Genomic DNA, 22,758 nt, shown 5'->3' with positions numbered 1-22,758 from the left:
GGCTACCTGTTAAATAGAACTGATTGTGTTATAAACACAATCTTTCTGGATGATTCTTGGAAATCCCAAAAAATTTTGAAAACTACGCCCCAAGGTCCCAAAGTTAGAACTGCCCTGGAAGCCGAACCAACCGTCTACCTTGCATAGCTCCTCACTCACGTAAAAGTTTGATCTCTACTGATGACCTGGAGCATGTTCAGTACTTTATTATTATTATTCTTATCAAATGCCGTCGAGTCATTTCCAATTCATCGTGACTCTATGGGTGTATTTTCTTCATTACTTGCCTTGTTTCAAACTGTAGGGTGTCCTGGGACTCGTAGTAGGCTGTCTTAGAATGCTGGGGCAGTTGAGTCCTAACCTTTTCCTTACCCACTCCATGATGGTCAGTTGAAAAGAGAAGATGCCAAACTAAGGATGGCGTCTTACTATCAGTCAATCAGTGGAATTTATTGCGTGCTTACTGAGTGCAGACTAAGTATCTTACAATCAAATGCATTTATAACCAAAACAATACGACTAATACGGAGCCAATACAAGTGGCAACCTAACCTACGTGTCATTTTCACATTCTGAAATTAAGCCATACTACACGCTTGGGAGAGGTAGACTCCTACTCAACAAAAACCAAATGGAATTACCTACCTGTTATAATCAATAGGCTTATGATTACAAGGTTCCCATTTGTTCGTCCCTGCCACGCAACAATCAATATAATAGCCAAGCAGAGCATCTTCATGCTTCGGCCTATCCCACTGGACGACCACTGATGTCTTCGTATTTCTCGATGCCAGGACCCGGCCAGGAGACGAAGGAATGACTAAGTACAAAATATTTTGTTTTTACTTTTCTTCATATAGTCTACAAAATAATAAGGATAACTCTGGTACTTGTTAAGCGCTTACTAAGGGCTAGGCACCATTCTTAGCCTTGAGGTGGATACAAGCAAGTCAGGTTGGACACAGTCCTTGTCCCACAGAGGGCTCAGGGGATAGCCACCCTCGGACACATGTGCTCCGAACTGCAGATTCCAGGCTTGGACAGCAGGTCGAATAGCAATGGGAAATGAAGAAGGCTAAAAATATCTTTTTCCCAACTGCAGAACTGACAGATCCCCAGTGGTGGGGCTTGTAAAACAGCACTGGGAAGGCCCTCTTTAAAATCAATCTGGCTGAAATCAAACAAACCTTTCAGCGCTCCTTATTGCAATCTGTTAAGTCATTGGTTTCCAAGAGGATGATGGAAACTGCAGAAAAATGCGGAGCACAATAATAATGAAGCTTCTAGTTGTTAATACTTGGCAAACGCCCTCTGGCAAAAGAATTTCCTCTCCAACCAGCCTGAGGCTCACACTCTGCACCATGGAATAATAATAATAATAATGTTGGTATTTGTTAAGCGCTTACTATGTGCCGAGCACTGTTCTAAGCGCTGGGGTAGACATAGGGGAATCAGGTTGTCCCACGTGGGGCTCACAGTCTTAATCCCCATTTTACAGATGAGGGAACTGAGGCACAGAGAAGTGAAGTGACTTGCCCACAGTCACACAGCCGACAAGTGGCAGAGCTGGGATTCGAACTCATGAGCCCTGACTCCAAAGCCCGTGCTCTTTCCACTGAGCCACGCTGCTTCTCCTACGGAAGTTTAGCCATAGTCTCCATCTGGACACTGCAAGCATTCGGGTTCTGGTTACTTCACGTAATAACTTACCAATGCTGTCCTGGGCCTGAATCGGTGATGTTATTTCAGAAGGGTCACTGAGCCCATGCTTGTTAGCTGCCAAAACGCGAAATACATAGGGTTTTCCTTCTGCGAGATCAAATACTGCATATCGAGGAGATCTGACAGCCACTTGAGAATTAACCCTTTGCCAGCTTCCACTTCCGACTATCGACTACATGGAGGAAAAAGAAAAAGATCAACTAATAGTTGTTTTAAGTACGTTTACCAATCCTATATGGTTCCTGTCATAAGAGTGTGCCTCAGGGCTCTGGGATTACACAGAAGCGTCGCAGCCAACCAATATAAATTCTCCCTAAAACTGTGCCACACACCAACAAAAAGAATCATAATCTGGATAAGTTTAATGGTGGTCTTTTTAAAATGCTGTGAGGATTTATTTTCTAAAAGTAGCTCTGGCTGATTTGTCTTTGACTTTCACAGCGGATTCATATTCAATCATGAAGTGAAATTAGAATAACAGATTTATACCCAATATAACCCCTTCCAATCTGTACATCACTGAGAAGTTATGTCTACTGAGCCCTTGAACTGAATGGAAGTCATTTTTAAGAGATTGAAATCATTAAGTCATTTTAGGATTTTTTTTAATCTTACATACCTTTTTCACAGGATAAAAGGCAAAGCCTTCTTCGATTCTGCTTTTGTTGAATTCAGAAATGATTGCTTAACTGTGTATGCTATAATGGGGTTGGGGGAAGAACCATAATCTATTTTAGCTACCAATACTGAGTTACATAGGTGTGTTTTTTATGGGTTTTTTTCATCCCTACAGCGTGTTTCAATTCATCTTAGCTATAGATTGAACATTTCATCCGTGACAGTCAAATTGAATGAGAGTCTGGAAATAAAGAATGAAATAAAATGGGGATATTATTCCTACAGTCCTCTCTGGGCACATCTGTTATTGACCTTGAGGGGAATTATCTGCACAGAAAGATAGTGCTATATGGATTAGTGAGGTACTTGGCCCCTAAAACAAATGTCTACAGCCAATTTCCTAAAGACCAAATATAATTCCGGTGCAAGAAACTCCACTTTCTGATACACTAGAGTTCTACTAAGGGCCAAAAATTTTGTGTGAACGTTTAAGGGCAATGTCGTCTAGCTTACTTGGGGAGTGTAAATCTGAGTTGATTTTCATCTTGTTGCGGAAGCTGGAGTTGTTTCCACTGTGGCCAAATACACCAGCCAACCTCTCTGCTTGATTCTGGAATTAGGATTTGCAAGAAGGACATTAACCAAAACCTGCCTACTACTTTCTCCTGTTCCAGAACAGAATCCCACTAAATGGAAAATTCAGTCGTTTAGGTGTTTCTTCCCCATCTGAAAATGATTTGAATTTGACTCGGAATTACCATTTAGAGGTGGATGGCACCAGTAAATAAGACCACACGGTACCTTCTCAATGAAATACATCAATGGCTCCTTGCCACGGGGAACAGGTGGCTCCCAGCTGAGCACAACATATGTTTTGCTGGTTTCTGAAGCATGTACATTGGTGGGAGGTCCTGGGATCTGAATGTCGCCTGGGGGAGTAATAAACTTAGTGAGTGTTTAACAGCAGATTAACCCTCCGGTCAGCATTTATCCTTCAGCTCATCTTTCTAAACGTTCTCTCTGGGGAGCATTCTGAGGGCATTAAGGATTACTGGATCAGTTTTACAGTTACTCGTTTGTTTCATTTCTATTTTTAGAAAGAAAAATTGTAAATCTGCTCTTTGCACAGAAGATAAAGTGCACCAAACACATTTTGCTGAAGACTTTTGAAGATTTCAAATACATTCTATAGCTTCTTATAATTATTCTCATTATTACGATATTTGTTAACCACTCACTATGTGCCTGGCACCGTGCTAAGCGCTGGGGGGGATACGAGAGAATCAGGTTGGACACAGTCCCTATTCCACGTGGGGCTAACAGTCTCCATCCCTATTTTACAGATGAGGTCACTAAGGCACCGAGAAGTGACATGACTTGCCCAAGGTCACAGCAGAAAGGTGGCGGAGCCAGGATTAGAACCCATGACCTTCTGACTCCCAGGCCTGTGCTCTATCCACTATGCCATGCTGCTTATGAAGAGATTCAGAAATGGAAAGAAAAGGATTTGTGCAAAAGACTCGTCCCTTTAACCAGAGAAGAAGCTTAAACAGAAATGGGAATGCATACCAAAAAATGAACATTCTGGGCTTTGCAATCTGGAACCACAGCCCAGTGTAACGAAAATAGCTTTAATGGCTCTGTGGGGGCATTTCCTTCAGAGAGCACACGCTCAACACAATAAAATTCTGCATTAAATTCCAAAGGATGTTGCTTTTATGCCCCAGTTGATTGGAACTAGATTAACAACTATTTATTATTTGTCAATCTATATCTTCATATCTCTAACTAGATGAGACATAGATATGCAAATACAAAATCCGGAAAAATTTTGAAAGGCATTTTGCAAACTTCCCCTATCCTCCACAAGAATCACTGCCAACCACTGTATTCTACCCGTTATCCTCCTCCCACACATCTTTTACCACTGAATAGCATTCTGTCTTCCCTACCAACCATGACAACCACTGTAACTCCCCTCCTAACACCCCTAGAAACCACTGCCATCATGATATTTCATCGCCTGTTCTCTCCACGAACTTTGGCTGAAGGTCTTAGTCATCACCGTCATCATCAACGCTATTTATTGTGTATTTACTGTGAGCAGAGGACTGTACTAAGCGCTTGGGAAAGTACAGTCCAACAGAGTTGGTAAATATGGTCCCCGCCTACAATGGGCTTACAGGGTCTCGAGAAAACGGAGGCAAGAAAACCCTCTCGGTCAGAACAGGAGCTGAGGCGGCTGTGGCAGGGGGTCCACCTTGGAGTCCGGCGGTCAGTCAGTAAATTGAATTTATTGAGCGCTTACTGTATGCAGAGCAGTGCGCTGTCTGGTAGAGTAGGACATAATAATAAAACTGACACATTCCCAGCAAACAATGAGCTTACAGTCTAGAGGGGGAGATACACAGGTGTCAGCGGTAGACTGTAAGTTCAGCGGTAGACTGTAAGTTCGTTGTGAGCAGGAAATATGTCTGTTTATTGTTATATTGTACTCTCCCAAGTGCTCAGTACAGTGCTTTACACATAGTAACTGTTCAATAAATAGCGGTAAATGAGTGACTGAATGAGTGGTAGCAGTAGCAGGTTGAAAACAATCAATCCACCAACTGTATTTATTGAGCGCTTACTAATAATAATAGTAATTATGGTATTTTTTAAGCACTCACTATGTGCCAGACCCTGTACTAAGCACTGGGTTGATACAAGTCAATCAGGTTGGACACTGTTCCTGTCCTTCATGGGGCTGACAGCAGCGTGGCTCAGTGGAAAGAGCCCGGGCTTGTGAGTCAGAGGTTGCGGGTTCTAATCGCGGCTCCGCCACTTGTCAGCTGTGTGACTTTGGGCAAATCACTTCACTTCTCTGTGCTTCGGTTACCTCACCTGTAAAATGGGAATTAAGACTGTGAGCCCCATGTGGGATGACCTGATTACCTTGTATTTATCCCAGCAGTTAGAACAGTGCTTGACACATAATAAGTGCTTAACAAATACCATCATTATTATGATGACTATTATAATCCTCATTTTCCAGCTGAGGTAACACAGAGGAAGTGATGTGACTTGCCCAAGGTCTCACAGCAACCAACACGGCAGAGCTGGGTTTAGAACCCAGGTCCTTGTGATTCTCAGGCCAGTTCTCCGTCCACCGGGCCACCCTGCTTCACGTGCAGAGGACAGTACGCGGCACTTGGGAGAGTATTAGAGGAACTACAGCGGCCCACACCCCAGCTGCTGAGTGAAAGGTTTCCCATCTCCTGTTGTCTCTCCCAGATTCCGCCCCCAGGAATTTCAGCCAGTTAGCCTAGCCAGCAGCAGCAGTAACCATGGCAGGGATGACGATGGCAGCTGCAGTGACTCTTATTTTATCCAACCTTCTCCTGTCAACTGCGGCCTCAGTAGTTCACTTGGCACCAAGATCATCCATCTGGAAGCCGCGTGGCTCATTGGAAAGAGCCCGGGCTGAGGAGTAAGAGGTCACGGGTTCTAATCCCGGCTGTGTCACTCGTCAGCTGTGTGCCTTTGAGCAAGTCACTTAACTTCTCTGTGCCTCAGTTCCCTCACCTGCAAAATGGGGACTAAGACTGTGCACCCCACGTGGGACAACCTGATTACCTTGTATTCACTCCAGCGCTTAGAACACTGCTTGGCACATAGTAAGCGCTTACCAAATACCATCACCACCATCTCTGTCTTGGTGATGGGGTGTCTGAGGGCTGGGTGGGGTGTGGGGATGCTACTACTTGGAGAATGAAGTGTCCATGGGCAACAAGATCTGGTATAGAGAGGAGTGAAAGGCTGTCAGAGCATGTGGGTGGAGAGGAGTGACTGCTTCATTTTTTTTTAATAGTATTTGTTAATAATAGTAATTATGGTTTTTGTTAAGTGCTTACTATGTGCCAAACACTGTTCTAAGCTCTGGAGTAGATACAAGCAAATAGGGTTGGACACGGTCCCTGTCCCATATGGGGCTCACAGTTTCAATCCCCATTTTACAGATAAGGAAACTGAAACCCAGAGAAGGGAAGTGACTTCCCCAAGGTCACACAGCAGACAAGTGGCAGAGCCAGGATGAGAACCCATGACCTCCTGACTCCCAGGCCCGGGCTCTATCCACTACACCATGTTGCTTCTCTTACAATAATAGTAATAATAATAACAATAATATAATAATGATGATAATAATAATAGTATTTGTTACATACTTATTATGCCAGATACATACAAGATAATTGGGTAGGCCACAGTCCCTGCCCCACATAAGGATCACAGTCTTAATGCCCATTTTACAGATGAGGGAACAGAGGCCCAGAGAAGTGAAGTGACTTGCCCAAGGTCACCCAACAGATGAGTGGAGGGGCTCCGATTAGAACCTAAGACCTTCTGATTCCTAGGACCGTGCTCTACCCACTAGGTCATGTATTTGTTAGAATAATAATGCTAATAATTGTGGTACTTGTGTCGAGCACTGCTCTAAGCACCGTCTCTGTCTCCCCCTCTCAATCTCTTCCTCCAAAAAGCACTTGTTTACTTCGTTCTCACCTATCCAAAGCAGGGGGGCAGGTTTGAGGGCGGGGGGGTCTCTGCTTGTCTTACAATATGATGGCATTCAGAAAATTAATCTCCAGACTAGAACAGTGCATCACAACAATATAAGAAAAGATGCATTTTCTTGCATTTCATTGTAGCTCTGGAGCAGAGTATGTCACACGTGAAGAAGCTGTATAGACTAGTGGATAGAGAGGGCGCCTGGGAATCAGAGTGACCTGGGTTCTAAGCCCAGCTCGATCACTTACTAGTATGTTCTACCTCATTACAAACCCTCAGAGCCACTGTTATATATTTATCTAAAAGCTCGTTCATGAGGTAAATATTTTTTCAATCACTCATGGCTCTAATTATAATCTAAAATTCCTGGGACGTAAACAGCTGAAGTGAAATCATGAAGTTGCATACCTTCAAGGTCATCCTGATAGATTACAATTTCTCTGTCTCCCTCCAAATGAATGGCTGCAAACAGAAAAATAAAAAGATGTTTATTCTGAATTTTTGAGAACCAAAAAGCTCAGAAGCAAAACCCTAACTGGTGTTACTTCTTATCTGTCGTCTGAATCACCATTTCATTCTGATAGTTTTATAAACTAAAAAGGCGTAATCCATTTGCTGACCCGCTAGGAGCTGCTTCGGATAACGCTAAGCATTTCTCCGATGCTAACCAATCTATGCCCATAAAATCCTGGGAAGCTTGCCAGAAAGTACCATAACCAACTCTGGGCAAATAGAGAAAATGATCAGGTGTTCATTGCTCCTAAGGAATCAGCACAGATTTGATATTAATATTCAGAAATCCACAATTTCTAATCACTGTTTTCTTTGGAATGATGGTCTTTAAGTCACCTGAAATTACACTGAAAATGGCCAGAGAATTTTTCGAGAGACGAATTCTGACTCAATTCTAACCTAATCCCTCTAGGAGTAAAAAGATGAGCCGCTCTGCCTCTCAGTGAGAAAAATTCAGTTTGGCCCCCTCGCCTGAAAATGTCCACTCCTCCCGTGGCTGGGATGGAGACAGAGGTGATTAGCCAGCAATGAGTTATGCGGTGATGCTAGGCAATTGAAGATGTTCTCGAGACTTGCAAGAGAAACCATCAGGGAATGTCAGGACATGGAGACACGTCTCAGAGACCAGAACACAACAGAACATTTCCAGACTTAAAGCAAAAATGCGCATTTCTTCACTATTCAGATAACTTACTCTGCATCCTCTTGAGGTCAACGGGGTCAAGGGCTGCAACGGCATCAGAGACTCTAGAAGGTCTGCTGATCCCAGCATTGTTGACAGCTCTAACACGGAACATGTAAGACCTTCCCTCAAAAAGGCCGGTGACAGGATATTTACAGATTTTTACCGGTGCGTCATTGCACTGAATCCAATTGTCAGTTCCCACTTCACACCTGCCAAGGCAAAATGGTAAAAGTTTCAAAATCCCTGTATATAATAAGCACCTACAGGAATGTGAACTGCTTTTAATGATGTAGAAAACCATAATTTACTCATTTGTATTAATAATGTCTCTTTCTCCCTCTAAATTGCAAGAGCCATGGAGGCAGAGAGTTTAGCAACTCTGTTGTATTGTACTCTCCCAAGTGCTTAGTACAGTTCTCTGCGCACCGAAAGCACTCAGTAAGTACCAGTTTTTTGAATGGCATTTGGTATGTGTTTACTATGTGCCATGGTCTCTTCTAAGCCCTGGGGTAGATACAATCCCACGTGGGACTCGCAATCTTAATCCCCATTTAGTAGGTGAGGAAACTGAGGCAAGGAGAAGGGAAGTGACTTGCCCAAGATGACACAGCAGACACGTAGCCAGGATTAGAACCCAAGTCCTTATGACTCCAGGGCCGGCTCTATCCACTAGGCCAGGCTGCTTCTGATTTTAACATGGAGAAGTGTATCAGATCAATACGATCTAAACTAAGTTTAAACAGACTTCAGTATGGAGACTGTATGCTCATTATGAGACTATGCTAATTCTGTTGTACTGTCCTCTCCCAAGTGTTTAGCAAAGTGCTCTGAACATAGTAAGCACTTAATAAATACCACTGATAGATTGATCGATGACTTTGGTGTTAATACATATATACACAGACAGCTACATAAAGAAACCAAAAATAGAGTGTACTTTTCTTTTCCCCTTGGAAATGGTACAATCCAACCTAGAGGATGAAACCTACCTTCAAGCATAAGTACACAAAAATCATCTTTAATAAGGACATTATCTAAGTACCAAAGCTTCCACTCTTCATTTCCCAATTACACCACTTGACATGACCCAACATATTTCTAATTTCTGAGGTTTCTTCCTGTCATACCACAAGAAATGAAAGAAAACCATTCCCTTTGAACCCCTAGTATCAAATGCCTTTAGAATTCAGCAGCAACCTTTGAATAATGTTAAAATTTTCCATTCTATCATACCTCTCATCTGAACATTCCCAGTCCTTTTGCAAATATTAATTAAGTTCCAAGCAGAGCCCCGAGGGTTGGGAAAGATCAAAGTCCACATTTTACAAACTGAGCAAATGAAATGCAGGAAATCAATGATTTTCCCAGTAACAGAGCAAAGCATTTGCAGAGACCACAATGAACTCATTTCAAAAAAAATTCTATCTGCCATACTGAACAATGTACAGACTAATTCATTTTCCAGAAGTGTCTTTCAAAGAGCCACAATACCCATATGTCAGTTTGGTGAAAGGAAGAAAAGTCCATTTAGATTAGAAGTAGTCTGATCACGGTGGATCGAGGAAAGCAAAATAGGACTTATAAGCTCATTCTTCTCCTTACCCCAAAAAGTCTTCAATCCCCAGCAGGAATGGAGGTGAGGACCCCCAAGACCAAACTCCAGACTAGCTATTCCAATTTGTCAAGTGCTTACTATGTGCCAGACACTGTACTAAACACCGGGGTAGATCCAAATAATCAGTTTGGACACAGTGCCTATCCCACATAGTACTCACAGTCTTCATCCCCATTTTACAAGTGAGGCAACTGAGGCACAGAGAAGTGAAGTGACTTTCTGCAGGTCACACAGCAGACAGGTGGTAGAGTGGGGGATTGGAACCCACACCCTCTGACTTCCAGGCCCGTTTTCTATCCACTAGACCACACTGCTTCTCTTGGTTACTCTAGTTGCTCTGGTTTTGGTTGCTCTATAATTGACCATAAATAATAATGTAATAATGTTGGTATTTGTTAAGTGCTTATTATGTGCAGAGCACTGTTCTAAGCGCTGGGGTAGATACAGGGTAATCAGGTTGTCCCATGTGAGGCTCACAGTTAATCCCTATTTTACAGATGAGGGAACTGAGGCACAGAGAAGTTAAGTGACTTGCCCACAGTCACACAGCTGACAAGTGGCAGAGCTGGGAGTCGAACCCATGACCTCTGACTCCGAAGCCCAGGCTCTTTCCACTGAGCCACGCTGCTTCCCCATCAAATCTCATCAGCCACCTCACTTATAGCAGCAAAGACCGGAGCAAAGAAAGCAGTTGTGATATTGATGATCATTTTTCTTTTTATGGTATTTGTCAAGCGCTTACTATGTGCCAGGTGCTGTACTAAGTGCTGGGGTAGATATGAGCCAATCATATTGGGCACAGTCTGTGTCCCATAGGGGGGTTCACAGTCTTAATCCCCATTTTTCAGCTAAAGTAACCGAGGCCCAGAGAAATGCAGTGACTTGCCCAAGGTCACCCAGAAGACAAGTGGCAGTGTAGCTACACTTAATCTTCTGAGGGTTGCATTTGGAAAAATATGCTCGTATAAAGAGAATTTAAAGATGCTACTCCCTTAGCCTAGAGAATGATGGAAAATAGGATCTATGAGAAAAAGAGAAAATGTTAAGGGAATTCAGTGTGTTTAGCCTAATGGAAAGCCGGATGAAACGTGGCTTTATAACCACCTACACTACCTGAAATTATATCTACAAACACCTAAACAAAAGAATAATGAACCTCGATTAAGCCGAGAGATTCTGGCTGAACCAAACGAAAGACACCAGTTTGTCAGAATGATCAAAGCACGGAGCTGGCTGCCGAGCCACGGTGTGGAGTGTCCATTTCTGGAGATCTTAAAGAATGATATATTCGGCATGCTGTCTTTGATGGCTTAGTCACTCAGCTCTCTGGAGAGGGAAAGGTGGTTTAAAGGCTCTCTGCGGGCCCTGTGGGACCAAGAGTCTAGGATCCTTTGATCTACCAGAGGGCCCACTTGAGCAAAGGGAATGACAACCAGCCTAATGTGAACAGGGACTGTGTTACCTTCTCACACCTGGTATAAGAGAGTTATTTTTTAGGCTTCTACACTCACAAAACTCTCAGATGCTGGATAACTAGACAGTGCCAGATTCTTTATTTATGGAAGAATTATTTTCCTTTAACAGGAGAGGAGAATAGTAGTAAATACTGCTCTGTAGAGAAACAGAGAGTCCCATTCATAGAGGAAGTGCAAACGAAGAGCAAAATTACTTCTCTGAGGTCTTTCTATAGCAAGTTCAAGCACGGCCTTAGCAGCATCAACAGGTGGCAAAAAAAAGGAGAAGTATTTCTGGCTTTCTGATACCCACCTTATTCAAGCTACACTGTACTTTTAGTGTCATTTCTGTGTTACTTTAACCTCTAAAATTTCAAATGCCAGTGTACATTCCTGATTATGAAGAACACGCACTCACCTATCCACAAAATAGCCGATGACTGGACTTTCACTTGCTGTATTCGGTGGCTTCCAGGTAAGGATGACGTAATCTCGGTTGGCATCGTGGCACTCCACGTCCATAGGTGCCCCGGGGGCACCTGTAACTAAGGCTTCCGCATCTAGAACAAATAGTTGGAAAAAGAGGAGGAACATTAGGAGGGTGTTGGTGAGAGGAGACCCTGAAAGTCTGAGGAACAATTATGAAGCTTGCAGCTGCTTTAATAACTGAGTGTGATGTACTTCAGGTACCCAAGAGTGACAGTGATTGTGAACGAATGGTCTATCCTGGATCCTAAATCTCAAATAATCACCATAAGCAACAAAAGCAGACTAAATAGAGCCATTTAACTTCCAACATCAGGTTTTCTTCTCTCCGTCTTTCCTTCTCCTAAAGGCATAAAACCAGGGAGTAAAGCATTCTCTTCTCATATCTACCCCAGTGCTTAGCCCGGTGTCTGGCAACAAAGGAGCAGCATGGAGTAGTGGATAAAGCTCAGATCTGGGAGTCAGTGGGTCATGGGTTCTAATCCTGGATCTGGCCACTTGTCCGCTGTGTGACCTTCGGCAAGTCACTTCACTCCTCTGGGCCTCAGATAACTCATCTGTAAAATGGGGATTGAGACTGCGAGCCCCATATGGGACGGGGAATGCGTCCAACCCGATTTGCTTGTATCCGCCCCACCGCTTAGTACCGCACCTGGAATATAGTAAGTTCTTAACAAATACCACAATTCTTAATTATTACCACTATTAGCTTAATAGGGAAATAGCACAGTCTGGTGGAAAGAGCTTGCGCTTGGGAGTAAAAGGACCTGGGTTCTAATCCTACCTCACATGTTACTCAAGCTTACATGTCACAAGGACATAGGTCTGTTGTATGACCTTGGGCACGTCACTTAATTTCTCCATACCTTAGTTACCCCATCTGGGTAATGGGGATGAAATCATACTCCATCTTTGCTGGACCGTGACCTCCACCGTGGGACAGGAACTGTGTCCAATCTGATTAATGTGTATCTACCCCAGTGCTTATAACAGTGTTTGGCACATTGTAAACATCCACATCTGCTCCACAAATATCCTATACAATTGAATGTTTCCAAAACTTCCTTTCCCAAGTTGAATGACCAGCTTTGCAGTACACAGATGCATATATTACTTTTCCACAAACCAAGTTCCTTAGAGATAAAAATAGTGATGAAATTGCATCTGGCTCTTTGCTAGGACAGTGCAAGTGCTTAGTACAGTGCTCTGCACACAGTAAGCGCTCAATAAATATGACTGAATGAATAAAAGAATAAATGCTAGTGACTTCTGTTTTTCTGCATTGACTTTAAACTGCGTGTTCTGTGTCCTAAAGACTACTGCTGTTGTGACTGCAACATCATTTTCCCTTCAAAACCACAATACCTCTCACGAACATGAAAGCGCTGTGATCATTAACACCTCCTCTCGTCACCAATCTCAAGGTGTAGAGCCCTTCATCATCTTTATTCAGGTGGCTGAATGACAAGGAAGCTTGTCCTTCTCCGTAGAACATCTTTGTCCACTTTGATTCTTTGAGCAGCACATCTGAAAGGGAATCCAGGATTTTTCACTAACTGCAGGACATCAATCAATCAATCAATAGTACTTATTGAGCTTCTCCAGTATGTTGGGTACTAAACCAAGTACTTGGGAGAGTAAAATGGAGTCATTAGACATGTTCCCTGCCCTCAAGGAGCTTACCACTTAACAGGGGTGATAGTAAAATGAATTACTGAATTACAGGTAGGAAAGTACACAGAATAAAAATATGTACATAAATGCTCTATGAGAGGGGGTGTGGAGAGGTGTTGAATACCCAAATGCTTCAGTGACAGAAGTGCTTAAGTGGCAGTAAAGGAGGTTATGCAGGGTGGAAAAATGAGAGAATAATCTGGGAAAGCTTTCTGGAGGTGGTAGAGCACAGGCCTGAGAGTCAGAAGGTCATGGGTTCTACTCCCAGTTCTGCCACTTGTCTGCTGCATATCCCTGGGCAAATCACTTAATTTCTCTGTGCCTCATCTGTAAAATGAAGATCGAGACAGTGAGCCCCACGTGGGACAGGGACCGTGTCCAACCCAAATAGCTTGTATCCATCCCAGCACTTAGAACAGTGTCTGGCACACAGTAAGCACTTAACCAATACCATAATTATTATTATTATTATTATTAAGAGATTTCAATAATGCCTTGAGATGGGGAGGGCTGTGATCTGCTGGATGTGAACGGGGAGAAAGTTTCAGGTAGAAGGGAGGGTCTAAGTGAAAAGTAGATGATGAGAGGTGAAAACAAGGAGCAGTAAAGTGGTCTGTTTGCAGTTATACTGTTTCCTGCTCTTTAGCATATGGTGAATTAAAAATTCTTATTTATGTTAAGAAATCACACTTATAAGATGATCATGAATTTAATAAATACTGTGTAAATGGAGACATATATCATATTCTTCCTTGTAGTTAGGTATGTTGTTGATGACAGTTTAAGAGTAACTACAGCAAGCAGTTTTATCTAGTTTACCAATTTTTAATGAATATATCAGTTTATCATCCAAAACTTCAAGTTCCCTCTTCCTTTGTTCTACAGAAAATACCTCAATGTCACTTTCCTTATGCTTGGTTTTTCAATCCCCTAAGTAGTGAGTGATATTAACTTGAAATTTATCACAGTTGAGGAGCTGGTGACTCATGATTAATACACAGTAAATTGATTGACTAACAAAACTAGGGTAATGAAAAAAATGAGTTGAATATTGTATACTAGTCAATGGAGAACCCATTCATTCATTCATTCATTCATTCATTCATTCATATTTATTGAGTACTTACTGTGTGCAGACCACTGTACTGAGTGCTTGGAAAGTACAATTCAGCAACAAAGAGAGACAATCCCTGCCCATAACTCACTATCTCTTTCCATAATTAACTGAATTACTTTTGATGTTTAACCTTTTGAGATAAATTCCTTATTGGCAGATTTACTGTGGCATGGAGACCGGAAACCTAATCTGAAGTCCAACAAACTGTGAATCAATCACTCAATGGTATTTATTGAGTACTTACTATGTGCAGAGAACACTTGGAAGAGTCCAATAGAACAGAATGAGCAAACTTCTTCCCTGCTCATAATGAGCTCTCAGGTGCTCTGCACAGAGTAGACACTCAGTAAATACCACTGATTGATTGATTGCCTTGCTGTAGTATCACAAGGTAAACTGAACTTCCAAACTAGGATCAAGAAAGAACTCCGAAGGGAACTGGGAATTTATGATTATGATACAGAACTTTGGCCTGGAATTTTAGATCTCAGACTTGTGGACTCAAATGGCTTCCTTTCATGGTTAGTTTACGCAGGCTAGACTTAAGGGATCAGTCGGTGAATCAGTCAACAGTATTTACTGAGTGCTTACTGTGTGCACAACACTGTACTAGATGCTTGGGAGAGTACAATATAACAATATGACATATTCCTTGCCCACAACAAGCTTAATGGCTCCTACCCATGCAAAGAAGAAAGACCTTCCGTAAACATATAACCAGGGAATAGACTCAGTCAAATTGTCAGTTCAAGAAGGTTTGAACCACCTTAATGCTTACAATTTATAATTGTAAGTTGCTCTAATAGCAAAGATCCAAATATTTACAATGATTTAGTTTGCATGGATGGAGCTATTGTGAACTAGTTGTGAGCAGGGAATGTGTCTGTTTATTTTTACATTGCACTCTCCCAAGTATACAGTACTCCACACACATTAAGGGCTCAATAAATACAACTGAATGAATGAATGAATGAATAATGTTAGTGGAGACAGCAGGTTTCAGTGGATGTCAGAACTTGAGCATCTAATCAATGATTTATATTTATTGAACACATTCTGTGAAGGGCACTGTCTTGAGCAGTTGGAGAGTACAGTTCATTCATTCATTCAATTGTATTTACTGAGTGCTTACTGTGAGCAGAGCACTGTACTGAGCACTTGGAAAGTACAGTTTAGAAACAGAGACAATCACTACCCAACAATGGGCTCAGCCTAGAAGCGGGGAGACAGACAACAAAACAAAACAAGTAGGCAGGCATCAATAGGATCAATATAAATAAATAGAATTATAGAGCTATACACATCATAATAAAATAAAATAAATAAATGTGATACAATTATTGCCCTCAAGGAGCTAGCAATATACCTGGGGAGACAGACTCAACATAGTAAATAATTCAATACTTGTTTGTGTTTGTGTGAGAGTGAACACTGGATACTGTTAATTATGCAGATATAGTTCACCTGTATTATCTGTAATTTACTGAAATGTTTCCTCCAATTAATGAATCAATCAATGATAAATACTGAGTGGTTACTCGGTGCAGAGTACCATACTCAGCACTTGGAAGAGTATGAAACAACAGCTGGCGGACACCTTCCCTGCCCACAGCAAGCTTACGGTCGGTCAGTCCATCGTATTTATTGAGCACTTTGTGCTGAACACTGTAATAAGCGCTTGAGAGAATACAATACATGGTCCCTGGACTTCAGGCTCCTTGAGGACAGGGATCCTTTCTACACACATGGTACTATTCTAAGGATTTAGTTGGGCACTCCGCACCCAATAAATATTATGGATGGATTAATTATCTGTTATTATTTATTAATTATTTCCGAAAAGAGAGACTTCCAGCCCTTGTCCTGGGGGTGGCCCTGAGCAGGCCTTGCAAGGGGAAAGGAGCTGTGGGGTCTCTGACCCCATCCACCATTTTGACTATTGCGAGGAGAGGGGTGTTACTTGAATCTGGTCTGCCACTATGTCCAGAGTTCGAGCAGCACCCAGGTCGATGAACCCCAACCTGAGCTGCATGAGGAATTTTTCTACTGCTCTAGAACCACTGGTTGAGCCAGGAAAATTGAGTTTGCTACAATGATAGAGAAAACCAGCCACCATGCATCATCTTCAAAAATTGGAAATTGTTTTTCTGATGACTGCTGCACAAGGTGGTTTACCAGAATTTCTACATTTCTAATCCAGGTTGTCAAAGTTTTTTAGAACAGCCAAAGATAAAGTTATTTTATTTGCTTATTATTAGAAGGTGCCACCCTTATCCCCTGTGCTAAATTTACTGTCCATTCTTGACTCTGAATTTGTGAGGAAGCCAAAAGGGTGATTAGGGCATGTATCTGGAGACTATAATCGCTTCATTATTCCAAATTCTGCATCCAGTTGAAATTCTATTTAAAAGTGAATTAAAGTTATTATAAATATCCAATCATTTTTTCTTCAGTGATTACTTCGGCATGATAGTTTTACAGCATTACGCCATTGAATTGTGTCAGTAAAACTAAATTCTTGTTGATACAGCTATTTCACCCATAAATTTCAGTGGATTTTATAGTTGACATATATACTCTAGAGCTTACTGGCTACAAAATTTTAAATAGCAAACATATCTTCTTGCATTTTAATATCCATTGATAATCTTATTAGTTACTTTTCACTTAAATCATCCAATCCCAAAAATGTTATGATGACTGGTGATAAGGCCTGGCTTTTTTGACTAAAGTTCACATTAAAAATTACACAGATATACAACTGGAAATGTGACCTAGGCCTCACCACATTTTTCTGAAAATATATTCTGTTCAAATTGATCAATTCTTATAAAAGAAATACATTGTATTCCATCCAGCAGACACTTCAAAATGTTTGATAAAGACTCTGGGAAGATGTTTTGAGGATTTTTTTTTTCTTCCTTCAATTTCTTCCAAAGCCCTTGTTACCAGTCCGTTTGTTTTCTTAAATAATAATAGTAGTAATAGAATTTATTAAGCTCTGTGTCCAGAACACTGTACTAAGCAATAGGAGGGAATATACAGGTGGGAATTAGACACCATCACTGTCCCTCAGTGGGTGGCTAGACTAAGCAACAATTAAAATCAAGGAAACATCACGAGACACACGAGGTCGACTATTCTGATCTTTTAGAGTTGATCTTGAGTAATTTAAATACAGGCACTCCTCGGCCTTAAGGCACAGTGTTCAGGATCTAACTGTGACATAAGTAGTAAATAATGATCAAGAAAATGTTTTACTTCCACACATTTCACGCCTTCTCCTAATCCTGAAAGTCTGAGCCCTAGAATATAACCTCTTTCAAGCTTCCAAGGAAAATGTAATAGATCCATCTCTTACTTAGATTTGTCATCAGTTGGCTGCTGTTGTTAAATGGCAGTATAAATCCTAAGGTCTTAAGCTCATCCTCTAAGCTGTGAGCTCGCTGTGGGCAGGGAATGTGTCTGTTTGTTGTTGTACTCTCCCAAGCACTTTGCACACGGTAAGCACATGATAAATACGATTGAATGAATAAGCAGGTCTCTTTCTCTCTCCCTCCGTCCCTCTCTCTCCCTCTCTCTGTTATCCCCCTGAATTCAGATTCTTTCCAACTAACCTCTGAATAATTCCTTGGATGGATCTCAAGGTTAGTTACCTAGCTACTGAGTTGTATTTAGTCTCTCAGCCTTAAGCTAATGTCGCGTTAAAATCCAGGTTGGGAAAAAGCCACAGACCCAAAGGCGCCTTCTGAAAGCCTCCCATTTCAAATAGGTACGATCCGATCGTACAAAATAACCATTAAGAACTTAATGAAAGTAACAGTATTTACTTCTTTCCAGTTCGAAAGGATCCTGGACCGACTGTGATTTTTCAAGCGTACTTACTATCTCTGTACCACTCCACACGAGGCTGGAGTCTTTTCAGCTCCGGAGTGACCAGCAGAGAACACTTGAGAGTAACCGTTTCTCCTTCCGTCTTAAAGGTGACACCGAATTTCTCCAAAAACTGAACATCAAAGTGAGTGTAGGGAATCACTGAGGACAGGGGCACTGCATAAAAAAGGTTAAGTGCAATGATAAGATTAGAGTTCTGGAAAGTAAGCACTTATTCTCTGCCAAGCATTTGGAGTAGATATAGTGTAATTACATCAGACACAGTGTCAGTCTCACATGGGGCTCACAGGTTTTCAGGGAGGAAGGAGAGGTTTTTAACCTTCATTGTACTATGGAGGTAACTGAGGCACAGATACAGCGAGCGATTTGCCGAAGGTCGCACAGCGGACAAGCGGCAGAGCCAAGACTAGAACCGCGTTCTCCTGCTGGTTCTGGGCTCTTTCCACATGCTGCCTATCTAGTTTGAAGCTGGCCAATTTTTTTTTTCTTATTGATCATTTACTGCTGCTGCATGCTGGGGAAGCAGCATGGCCCAGTGGATAGAGCACAGAGTAATCAGAAAACCTATATAAATCTAAAATAATTCATGATGGGGGGCAAGTCACCACATAATTGCTTTGATAAAAACAAATCTTACAAGGTCAACAACAACAAAAAAATCAGCAGCGTAAAAGTAAAGCAAAGATGCAAAATTGAAAAACTTAGATAAAAAGTTTAGGTTTATGTTATATTTAGGTTTAGGTTATACAGATAATTACAGCAGAAAATCCAATAAATTTTTGCTGCTGCTTTTTCAATGCAACTTACATTTTAATTTACAGCACTTGAAATCAAAAACTTTACCAAAAAACTTGAAAAACCTACTTTACATTAAAATGAATTCTAAAATTATTCTTTGAAAAAACACTTAAAATAAAAACAAGAACTTCGGTTCTTATCCCAGCTCTGCCACTTGTCTGTTGTTTGACCTTGGGCTAGTCACTTAACTTTTCTGTGCTTCAGCTACCTCACTGTGAAATGGGGATTAAGACTGTGAGCCCATGTGAGACAAGGATTATGTCCAACCTGATTATCTTGTAACTATCTCAGGAATTAGAACAGTGCTGGGCACATAGTAAATGCTTAACAAGTACCATTATTATTATTATTATTATGAATATCATTATCACACAACCCTGGGGACCTGCTCTAATTAATAACTCCCTAGAGGGAAGTAATGAGGGGTTCCCTAAACTGGGCCTACATCTATCAAAAAGGGCTTCAAAGTTGGTTACTCAATATTAATAATAATAATTGTGGTATTTGGTAAGTACTTATTATGTTCCAGGCACTGTACTAAGTGCTAGGGTGGATACAAGCAAATTGGGCTGGACACAGTTCCTGTAGCACATTGGGCTCATAGTCTCAATCCCCATTTTATAGATGAGGTAACTAAGGCCCAGTGAAGTAAGTGACTTGCCCAAGGTCACCCAGCAGACAGGTGGAGGAGCCGGGATTAGAACCCATGACCTTTTGACACCCAAGCCTGTGCTCTAGCATATGCCATATACCCTGGCCTTCTTAAGGAATTTAGGCTAACCTGGGATATCACCCCCTCTCTCCCTCCCCATTCCTTCTCCTACCTTAGGACTTCTGAATTGACTGATGTGATAATAATACAGCAGAGAAATAGCATTGTCTAGTGGACAGGGCACAGGCCTGTGAGTCAGAGGTCCTGGGTTGGAATCCCAGATCCAATACCTGTCTGCTGGGTGACTTTGGGCAGGTGACTTAACTTTTCTGTGCCTCAGTTCCATCATCTGCAAAATGGGGGTTCAGCCCCTGTTTTTCCTCCTACTTAGACTCTGAGCCCCATGTGGGAATTGATTATCTTCTATTTACCCCTGCACCAAGTACAAGTGCTTGGCATGTAGTAAATGTTTAACAAATATTATTATTATTATTAGAGTACCTCCTGGGGGCAATGGATTGTACTAAGTGCTGGGCTAATATGCTACAAGTTCTTCTGTACCAAAAATCAACTTGGGAACAGAGCAGATCTTTCTCTCCTCCCTCCCTCTTTGCCTTAGGCAGAACTAATTATAATAATAATGGTACTTGTTAAACACTTACTATGTGCCAGGCACTGTTATAAGCACTGGGGTATATTCAAGTTAGTGAGGTGGGACACAGTCCCCGTTCCACATAGGGCTCACACTCTTAGTCCCCATTTTCCGGATGAGGTAACTATGGCCCAGAGAAGTGAAGTGACTTACCCAAGGTCACACAACAGACAAGTGGTACAGCAGGGATTAGAACCCATGACCTTCTGACTCCCAGGTCTACATTCTACCCATTAAGCCACACTGCTTCTCCAAAAAAAAGTATGCCCTGAGAAAGGTATTCCCAAACCATCATCAGCCAAGAATAACTTCCCCAAATGCCTTCCAGCTGAAATCAAAGAATGAGATTTCTGAGAAGCATAAAGTATATATGCACACCATCAACATAATCTAGCAGAAGGAAAGTCCACACTTACATCCAATTGGGAGCGACACAGAATGATACGGTTCTTCTTCTCCTCTGAACCCTAAAAAACAATTCAATGTAAATCATAAAACGAATAAAAGGAATCAATGTGTTTTAGGTTTTGACTTTATACTTACTCCTCACAATCACGGCAGCATTGGTAGATACCTGGCCATGGACATTTGTTGCCACTGCCGAATAAGTAGCAGTATCATCGAAATCGGCTCTTTAAAAAGGCAAAATAAAGCAGTTAATACAATTTACAGGACTCCGATAACCTACGGCTTTTATTTACAATTACTAGATAGCAAACAGTATGACCTAGATGGCTGTGTTCATTAAAGTCATTCGATTCATTCATTCCATTGTATTTCTTTAGATGGATGCCTGTTTTCTTGTACTGATGTCTGTTTCCCCCCTCTCTGGACTGTGAGCTCATTGGGGGCAGGGACTGTCTGTCTTTATTCATTCATTCATTCAATAGTATTTACTGAGCGCTTACTATGTGCAGAGCACTGTACTAAGTGCTTGGAATATACAATTCGGCAACAGATAAAGACAATCCCTGCCCCATGACAGGCTCACAGTCTAAGGGAGACAGACAGCAAAGCAAAACAGAACTAAACAAAACAAGACAGCATCATCAGGATAAATAGAATCAAGGAGATATACACTTCATTAACAAAATAAATAGGGTAATAAATAATATATACAAAATAAATAATATATACAAATTGCTTTATTGCTGTGTTGTACTTTCCAAACGCTAAGTACAGTGTTCTGCACAGAAAGTGCTCAATAAATACGTTTGAAAGAATGAACTGAGTGCTTACTGTGTTCACAACACTGTACTAAGCACTTGGAAAAGTACAATACAACAATAAAGAGACACATACCCTATCAGTCTAGGGGGTGGTCAGATGAGACAGACAGTAATATAAATTCATAAATGACAGACATGTACAGAAGTGGTGTGGTGCTGGGAGGGGGGAAGAACCAAAAGGGCAAGTCAGGGTGACGGCAGAAGGGAGTGCGAGAAAAGGGAAGGGGGGCTTAGTCAAGGAAGGCTTCTCAGAGAGATGGGCCTTCGATAAGGCTTTGAAGTTGGGGGAGAGTCACTGTCAATTGGATTTGAGGAAGGAGGGAGTTCCGGGCCAGAAGCAGGTCGTGGGCGAGAGGTCGGCGATGAGAAAGGCAAGATTGAGGCCCAGTGAGAAGGTTAGCACTAGAGGAGCAAAGTGTACGGACTGGGTTGGAGAAGGAGAATAGAGCGGTGAGGTAGGAGGGGGGCAGGATGATGGAATGTTTTAAAGCCCATGGTGAGGAATTTTTGTTTGATGTGGAGATGGCTGGGCAACCACTGGAGATTTTTGAGGAGCAAGGTGACATATCCTGAACATTTTTGTAGAACACTGAGCTGGGCAGCAAAGTGAAGTATGGACTGGAGTGGGGAGAGACAGGAAGCTGGGAGGGCAGCAAAGAGACTGATGAAGTCATCCAGGCAGGATAGGATGAATTATTTACATGGTAGCAGTTTGGATGGAGAGAAATTGGTGGATTTTAGCAATTTTGTGAAGGTGGGACTGACGGGATTTAGTGATGGACTGCATATGTGAGTTGAATGAGACGAGTCAAGGATAACACCAGGATTACAGGCTTGTGAGACAGGAAGGATGGTGGAGCTATCTACAGTGATGGGAGAGCCAGGGGGTGGACAGGTTTTGGGTGGGAAGATAAGGAGCTCTGTTTTGGACATGTTAAGCTGGAAGTGAAGGGAGGACATCCAGGGAGAGAGATATTGAGGGCAAGAGGAAATGTGAGACTGCCAAGAGGAAAGAGAACAGAGCTGGAGAAGTAGATTGATTGATTGATTAAAGATTGAGTCACTGAAGAACACCATCAGCTATGTAAAGAGGAACACCAG

General features: G+C 41.9%; 1 protein-coding gene across 3 annotated transcripts in view; it reads right to left on the bottom strand.

The window, feature by feature from the left end:
• Positions 1–22,758, bottom strand: part of MYOM2 (myomesin 2) — a 94,910-nt gene that overhangs the window by 46,548 nt on the left and 25,604 nt on the right. For all 3 annotated transcript variants that reach the window (XM_001505740.4, XM_029051371.1, XM_029051372.1), the window contains exons 7-16: positions 20,972–21,060; positions 20,845–20,895; positions 18,318–18,482; positions 13,007–13,168; positions 11,574–11,715; positions 8,096–8,295; positions 7,297–7,350; positions 3,142–3,269; positions 1,711–1,894; positions 646–820 (exon numbers count right to left, since the gene is read on the bottom strand). In XM_001505740.4, the coding sequence (XP_001505790.3) occupies positions 646–820; positions 1,711–1,894; positions 3,142–3,269; positions 7,297–7,350; positions 8,096–8,295; positions 11,574–11,715; positions 13,007–13,168; positions 18,318–18,482; positions 20,845–20,895; positions 20,972–21,060 (1,350 nt within the window). The remainder of the gene's footprint in view (positions 1–645; positions 821–1,710; positions 1,895–3,141; positions 3,270–7,296; positions 7,351–8,095; positions 8,296–11,573; positions 11,716–13,006; positions 13,169–18,317; positions 18,483–20,844; positions 20,896–20,971; positions 21,061–22,758) is intronic.

Source organism: Ornithorhynchus anatinus, chromosome X1, assembly GCF_004115215.2.
Source record: "Ornithorhynchus anatinus isolate Pmale09 chromosome X1, mOrnAna1.pri.v4, whole genome shotgun sequence".
NCBI lineage: Eukaryota > Metazoa > Chordata > Mammalia > Monotremata > Ornithorhynchidae > Ornithorhynchus > Ornithorhynchus anatinus.
Note: the sequence above shows the minus strand (reverse complement) of the source record. Positions and strands in the feature narration are given on the sequence as shown.